The 8258-nt window shown below is 47.3% G+C and overlaps 1 protein-coding gene across 1 annotated transcript in view; it reads left to right on the top strand.

Annotated features, from left to right (window-relative positions):
- The window catches only part of Gucy2c (guanylate cyclase 2C), a 75283-nt gene extending 69340 nt beyond the window's left edge, over positions 1 to 5943 (top strand). The window contains exons 25-27 of the mRNA XM_005364517.2: positions 116 to 210; positions 3197 to 3273; positions 5769 to 5943. Of these exons, the coding sequence (XP_005364574.1) occupies positions 116 to 210; positions 3197 to 3273; positions 5769 to 5943 (347 nt within the window). The remainder of the gene's footprint in view (positions 1 to 115; positions 211 to 3196; positions 3274 to 5768) is intronic.
- The last annotated feature ends 2315 nt before the right edge of the window (positions 5944 to 8258 follow it).

Below are 8258 nucleotides of genomic sequence, written 5' to 3'. Positions count from 1 at the left end.
GGGGGGGGGCGTTCATTGGTCTGGTTTGTGTTTCCAGCCTTGGGGAGAAACCCACGTGGCCACAGCAGACATCAACACGGGGGGGGACGTTCATTGGTCTGCTTTGTGTTTCCAGCCTTGCGGATCCACATGAGCAGCTCCACGATAGCCATCCTGAAGAGAACAGACTGCCAGTTTCTGTACGAAGTGAGGGGAGAAACGTACTTAAAGGTAAGGAGACGGCAGACACTTGCAAGCAAGCACGCAGACACATACGGGCCACATGTGAGCCGCAAGCACTCAGACACATGCAGGCCACGTGCGACCCTCCACCAAGAAAGTTAGAAAAGACAAAGGGGAAGAGCCCTTCCCTTCCTCCCTGCAGGACCTCCATCCATCATCACTAGAGAAAGAGCATCCATCCAAGCTGTGAATTCAGACTGTTCTGTGCTCCCGCAAGCCCTTTAGATACCCTGTGCTGGGACCAGTATGCTATAAAGCATTGCTCCCAGGCTGGAGAGGTGGCTCAGAGGTTAAGAGCACTGGCTGCTCTTGCAGAGGACCCAGGTTCAATTCCCAACATCCATATGGTGGGTCACAGCCATCTGTAACTCCAATTCTAAGAGATCTGGTGTCCTCTCTGGGTCTCCACAGGTATTGCATGCACACACTATGCATCCATACAAGCAGGCAAAAACACTCATAGACATAAAAGAAAATAAATAAATCTAAAAATAATTAAATAATAAAAACCAACGACAGCATCAAAACACTGCTACCATTTCCTCCACCTATATTCACATCCGTCCCTAGTTGCTCCTCCCAACCCGAGAGCTCAAACCAGTCGGGATTTACTGAAGTCAAAACTCATTTGCTCATTTTTTACTATAGCTGTCTCGACAGCTGCTTTTGCCATTCTGAAGCTGTGGACCATTGGCTACCAAGATGTGGGTACTCCTCACTTCTGAGTCCTTGCTGAACTGCAGGAATCCAGACACCTTGCTGGGCCTCCTAAGACTCTCTGAATGAACAGAACAGGCATTCTGATGTTGAGGACACACGGATGTTTGTGGATCGAGGCTATAGGTTTTCAATGCTCTGTCTCGCTTTTTCTCTCTTGTGTGTGTGTGTTGGATACACGCACGTGTGTGAGAGCACACTCGCATGTGTGTACACTTCCATGTGTGCACACTTGCATGTGTGTACGCTTGCACTATTGGGACTCCCCTTCGTTTTCCGAAGCAGAGTCTCCCATTCAAATCTACAACTGACTAGATACAGTTCGTCTAGATGGCCGGGCTGGCCTGGGGCTTCTCTGTCTTCTGGGGTTGGAGTTCTGAGTAGGAAGAAAACCCACCCAGCATTTATGTGGGTTTTGAGGATTCAGACCCTGGTCCTCTTGCCAGTATGACAAGCCCTTTACCTGCTTCTCATGATTGGCACAGCTGCTCTGTGACGCCACCAATTGTCCCCTCTCAGATGCTCTTTAAAATGATCAGAATCTTTTCGCTGTTGGTCTGAAGCCGACAACTGACCAGACACTGTTTTTGTCACTAGGACCCATAAATTCTGTGCCATGTAATTGCAGTTGCAAATCGGGAAATGTCACATTTTACATAAAATTTGTCTAATAACGCACTCAGTTTTTGAGTCTTCTACAAATAAATTTACTAATCTGCAATCATTCCTCTAAAATGCTGTTTATAGTCTTGTAAAAAAAATAAAGTGCTATGGATACTCTCTTAATCTAGACCCATCTGATCTCCTTAGATATAAAACTTAGCAAAAATGGAATTTCGTCTAAGTATCCATTTGTTTCATAGCCCCGCCCACCCACCGTGAGCAAATGTTTCTTCCAGGTGCTTATTATGGCATGTGGTTTTGTAATTACGCGCCAAGATAATGAAGCCTCAGCAGCAATTTTGTCTCAAAACTTTGTTGTAAAAGGTTAAAAGGACATACAAAGCTGGAAAGAGACGGTTCTTGCTGCCAAGTCTGTCTGCTGGAGAGCAATCCCACATGCTGGAAGGAGATAGCTAGGCTCTGACTAGCACATGTGTGTTGTCTTAAACACATACATACACACACACACACACACACAAAATCAAAACAAAGAAAACACACACAGTGGAAAATGATATGCTTGTTAGCACAGCAGAATCAAAACACATCTCTTCCTTTCTCTAAACTTTACTTTGCATGTGTGTTGAATATGTTCTTGTGTGTAATGTATTGATACAGATGTCAAAACTGGGTGTCATCTCAAGTTGCTCTAAGCCTTATTTAAGGTCTAAATTTTATTTTTTATTATTGGTGTGTCTGTGTGTCTGTGTAACCAGAGTACATCCCTGTGGAGTGTGTTGTCTCTCTCCCCCTCTCTGAGCATGCCCAGGGACCAATCTCAGGCTGTCAGGCTTTCGTGGCAAGTGCCTTTTAAGCCTTGCCAGTATGACAAGCACTGTCTGTGCTTTCTGCCCTAATGGCCTCACCCTACTTCCTGAGACAGGCTCTCCCACTAAACCCGGAGCTCACTGATTTTCCTAGACTGGCTGCTCAGTGAGCTCCAGGAGCCCACCTGTCCCTGCTCCCCAGAGTGGGAGTTACAAACGTGTTGTAGTGAGAATTTATTTGACCAATGAAAGCAACACATAGAAAGAAGACCCTCCTACACCACAGACATATGCTGCACCCTATAGGGGCGCTGGGGAACTTAGATCCTCATGTTTCTAAACGAGCTATCTCCTCGGGCCTGAATGTCTTCGTTTTTAAGATAGGGGTCTTATAATGTTACTATACTGTAATCTGAAATATCTTCTTGGGAAAAAGAAAACTATTTTGAAAACAGCCTGTCTGGCTGGGCTCACATCTGAAATTGTGGTACTCAATGTCTGAACCAGGAGAGCTGCTATGAGTTTGAGACAACCTGGCATACATGGTAAGTGCCAGACTTGCCTGGACCATAGTGTAAGATCCTGCCTCCAAATACATAAAGTAATTAGTTAGTTAATATACATAATAAATTTTCAAAAACAGAAAGGGAGGGAAAAGGAAAGTAAAAAGACCAGCCTGGTGAGAGACTTCTTAATTTTTTTCTAAATTTTAGGGATGTGCCATGTGCCCTGATGGGCAATGTGAGGGGGGGTGCCTCTTGGAACATGTCATCATAGGGCGGCGGGTGAGAACAGCACCTTCATGGGACCTTTTTTTGTCTCACTAGGGAAGAGGGACAGAGACCACATACTGGCTGACTGGGATGAAGGACCAAGAGTACAACCTGCCAACCCCACCCACTGTGTAAGCTTCCGGGGTAGTAGGGAGAGGGAGGAGCTGGGAGCCCTTGGTCCAGAGGGGAGGGAGAGGAGCTGGGAGTCCGGGGTCCAGAGGGGAGGGAGAGGAGCTGGGAGTCCGGGGTCAGTGGGGAGGGAGAGGAGCTGGGAGTCTGGGGTACAGTCGAGGTGGGGGAGGGGAGGGGAGGAGCTGGAAGTCCTGGGTCAGGCGGCCCACTATGCTATTTAGAGGTATTTAACCTGACAAGTGCCTGAGGACACAAGAAAGTCTAGAATGTTCCCTTCTCCAGCTGCTGAACTGGAGTGTCCAGAATGCCGGTATCTTCCTGAGACTCGGTGACCCAGAAGATGCACAACCTCTGGTGCTCTGGAGCCCTAGGTTTACTTCCCTCATGAGTCAGTCAGAAGTGTGTGCTCAGTGAGGTCACACCAGGCTACTCCTGTTCCATTGTCCCAGGGAGGCTCCACCTGGGAAAGGGAAAGGAGGCGTCTCTGGACCTAGAAGAGATTCTGTTCTTATTTAGCTGACTTTGGTTTCGTTTTGTTTCACTGGCTCCTTCCTTTTCTTCTGTCCTTCTGAGGTTGATTTCCGGTTGTGCCAATGATGTAGCTGCAAGATGATAGATCGATAGATAAAATGTATAGATGAAGTACATGATATGTGAACACACAGACGCGCACATGCGCACGCATGTGCACACATGCACACACACACACACACACACACACACACACACACACACACACACACACGGACACTCAGACTGAGACAAGGTCACTATGTAGCCCAGACTGGCCTCCACCTCTCAGTCTTCCTTGCTGGCTTTCTCTAGGCATATGCCACATGCCTCACCCGGTTACATTGTAAACAGTTTGTCTTCCTTAAAATGAACTTGATTTACCAGGTGTGTTGGCATATACTTTTAATCCCAGCACTCAGGAGACAGAGGCAAGTAGATCTCTGTGGGTTTGAGGTCAGGCTAATCTGCATTAACACTGTCTCAGACACAAAGGGAGGGGGAGGCCCCGGAGAGGTGGCTCAGTGATCAGGGAACCTGAGTTCAGTTTCCATCCCCGTGGTTCTGTAACTCCAGTCCCAGGGGATTTGATGCCCTCCTTTGGATTCTGTGAGTACTGCAATACACCCCACCCCGCCTCTATCCACCTGTAATTAAAAATGAAATAAATATGGGGGCTGGAGAGTTGGTTCAGCATCTAAGACTACCTGCTGCTCTTCCAGTGGACATGAGTGTGTTTCCCAACACCCGCATCTGGTTATGAATGCCTGCAACTCCACTTCCACAGGGTCGGATACTTTCTGGCTTCCACAGGCATCACACAGGGCATACATTCACACACAGAAATACACAGAAATGAAAATCATGAAGATGCAAGCCTCTTTCGCTTGGTGGAAAGCTGGTCACATTCTGCTCAGGAAGCCTCAGAAAGCTAGGGTTGTGTTCTGCCTTGCTCGGAACAAAAGAAGGCAGCGCCGCACCTGTTTGCCCCTTATGAGAACAGAGCACGGGAGCTGGAGAGATGGCTCAGAGGTTGAGAGCACTAGCTGTTGTTTCAGAACACTTGAGTCCAGAGGGACCCAGGTTTGAGTCTCAGCACCCACATGGCAGCTCACAACCATCAGTATTTCTAGTTCCAGATACCCCTTCGGGCCACCTGGGCAGCAGGCACACCTATGGTACAAGACAGACAAGCAGACAAAGCACCCCCACACAATAAACAACAGCAGCAACAATAACAAGGATAGAAAATGCTGGAAGCAGAGAGGCTCTCTGCATTTCCACTCCTGTCCACTGGTGTCCCCAAAGAGGAAGATACCAGCCTCGCCTAAAGTCACAGTGCTAGGTCTTACCACGGAGTCTGCATTCCTGTGATAGGAAGATTTCCTATCTCTCTAGCAGGTTTCATTTCTGAAGGAGGCTCAAGTTGTCCAGTCCATTAACAAGCCTCCTGCCCTCGCCCTGTGGCTGTTGCGATGGATTTGACTGGAGGAGAGAGCCTCTCATTCAGAGGCTTATTGGCTAGCAGACAGAAGGCAAGCCGAGTCAACCCGGGAAGCCTGGCTTTAAACTAGAACTGCCCAGATCCTTCTAAACTTTGGAGACCCACTGCCATCCTGAACCCTCTCCACACAACCCTCACATTCATGGCTATGTGGGTAACTGTGTGTTTCCAGGGCTGTGTGGTACAGTCCTGAGATTCCTCATTTCTGTTCTGGATCTCGGTGGCTCTTCTACTGTGTTCCCCAATTCTAACAACATGTTTCACTTTGAAAGAGAAAGACCCATTTTCTGTCTACAATACCTTACACTGACACAGGGCAGGAAAGCCGGTTCCCTGGAATCGTGAACGGCAATGGTGATTTTGTACTCCCTGTATTTCCTGTGTGTAGCATGGAACAGGCACCCACTGGGTAAGGTCTGAAGCTAAGGGACGTTCCGCGTGGATAGCTGACAACTTTTTCTCTCCCCACACGCTTTCCAGGGAGAACCAACAGCGCCTGCAGGCAGAGTTTTCAGACATGATTGTCAGCTCCTTACAGAAGAGAGAGGCCTCGGGTGTGAAGAGCAGGAGGCCCACACGGGTGGCCAGCTACAAAAAAGGCTCCTTGGAATACCTGCAGCTGAACAACTCAGACCACGAGAACACCTATTTCTAGACCTAGGTGAGGTCTAAAACTGACAGTAGCGTCCTCCAGTGTCCCGGATCTGCAATTTCCAGAGACCTCTATGACACAGACAAGCGCTTATGCTCGCTGCCCTGCCTGGAACATAGAATTCCTCTGCAAGTCACATGGGTGTTCTGGTTTTGTTTTGTTTTGTTTTTGTTGTTGTTGTTGTTGTTGTTTTTGGCTTTTGGTTTTTTGTTGTATTAGACAGAGTCTCATAGACGCCAGATGTCCTCAATCTCACTGTGGAGCAGAGGATGACTTTGAACTTCTAAGGTCCTCCCACGCTACCTCCCCACTGAGATGTGTGTCCTTGGCAGTGTGATGGCCCTGTACTCCAGAAATCCCAGTCCCATGGTTGTCCCAGAGCATCAGCCTGGAGAAGAGCAGGAAGGAATATGCTATCTAGAATTTGGGTTTTTGTTCTTATTTCTTTTTGTTTTGTTTACTGGCTCTTTCTTCTGCACACATGAGAGAATTTTTTTTTAAATTGTCTCAACTATATTTTAAGTAGCCTATCTTTGTGAAAGTGTGCTTAACTCATGATTTTTTTCAGAACTCCTGCTAGATATTTGGTACAGATAAACATTTTGAGAGTCTGGTATGTGTTTCTACTGTCTGCTCCTCTGCCTGGGGCTACCAGCCATCAACTCCTGCACGCTGAAAGAATCAGACAAGGCTCAGGGACAAGATCCTTGAAAGTCACCCTCTATGCATGGGGACATTATTGATTTCAAACAGCGTTTTTGCCTCAGCCTGTCTACTTAGCAACATGAATGTGCTACATGTGTCATGACAGGGACCTGAGAAGGGGCCAGGCAGAGGTTCGATTCCTACATTGCTCTGTTCTGCCTAGGAGGTCACCAGTATCCCTAAGCATCTGCTCTCTCTGACAGGGTAACCTCTTCCTTAAGTGACACATGGCTCTCCCTGTATGTGACAGCTCATACATATCACATGTGATGTCTATGTATATCTCCTATCGTTTTGATCTGTGTACACACTCCCTCTGCATTAGCTGCTTTAGTTGCTGTGATAAAATAGCACAGCAAAAGCAGCTGATAAAGAAAGAGTTTATTTTAGTCTATGGTTCAGGAGGCAGAGAGCCCACAGCAGCAGAATGTCATGATAGCAAGAGCAGGGGCTGAGAGATCCTATCTTTAGCAGCAGTGTTCAGCAAGTATGGAAGGCTATAGAAAGCCCGCCCCCCGGGGGGCATCCATCCTCCAGCAAGGCTCCACCCCTAACCTCCCCAAACAGTGCCACCAAGTGGGGACCAAGTGTCCAAATTCATGGGCCCAGCTGGGCCCCACCACACTCACCAGATAAACTTTTAGATTCAGCTCGTATGAAATCAATATGGAATCATTAATTGGACATTGTCATGGTAATTCTAAAAGGAGTGGTTTTTACAGCACATTAAAAGCCCTCGGTGGTCATGCACTGCTCAGCACAACTGCACATGCGTGATCAACGTGAGAAAAATCCATGCATGGTAGGGTCATGTGCAGTAAGAAAATCGATCATGTGTGACCTAACCTAGTACCCAAACTTTGCCTTTTAGGCATCAGCTCCTTCTCTTTGCATAAAAATGAATCCCAAATAGTAACTGGGATCCTTGAGGACAATCACTCAAGCGGCCTACTGTCAGCCTGGACAGGGTCTCCTCCTACAGCCTACACTGTCACTTCACTCCAAATAAGCTGTCCCACATCTTCTGCAAATCTGTGTGAGCCTCTCCTTTGTATTTTTTTTTTCCTAGCTGAGACCACCACCATTGGCAGTAGAGTAGCTTGAAAAAAATACATTGCAGATCTTTAGTCTGTTTCCTGGCTCCCTCTTCTGGCCTTCTCGGGTAACTGCACACAGGTGAAGCACAAAAATAAAAACAAATTTTAGAGAAGGAAGCCTGAGGTCAAGTTGTAGAAGGCCTTGAATCCAGATTCAAGGATTTGGTTTGCTCTTTGACTGGTCATGAAATAGTGTAGAGAAAGAGCATGACACACAGAAACCCAGGATTTAGGACAGGCAAGCTGGCAGAAGCATGCAGGAACAAACATGATGGACGGAGAAAAAAAGCCTTCCACACTCGCCTTCGATTGGGAAACTCCAGGAGTCTAGGCATGAGAAGACACGTGACTACTGTGGTAGCAATGAGTATTTGAAAGTTCAAAGAGACAGAATTCGGGGATCAATTAGAGCCAGAACGTAAGGAAACAGGAATGCAAAGAAAACACCAGCACGAGCATTTCTGTAAGAAGAGAGATGCAATAGTCTTGGTGAGACAGAGAAGCCGGGTAGCAAAC

This window comes from Microtus ochrogaster, assembly GCF_000317375.1.
Source record: "Microtus ochrogaster isolate Prairie Vole_2 chromosome 14 unlocalized genomic scaffold, MicOch1.0 chr14_random_2, whole genome shotgun sequence".
NCBI lineage: Eukaryota > Metazoa > Chordata > Mammalia > Rodentia > Cricetidae > Microtus > Microtus ochrogaster.
The sequence above is the reverse complement of the archived record's forward strand: the minus strand, read 5'-3'. Positions and strand labels throughout refer to the sequence as shown.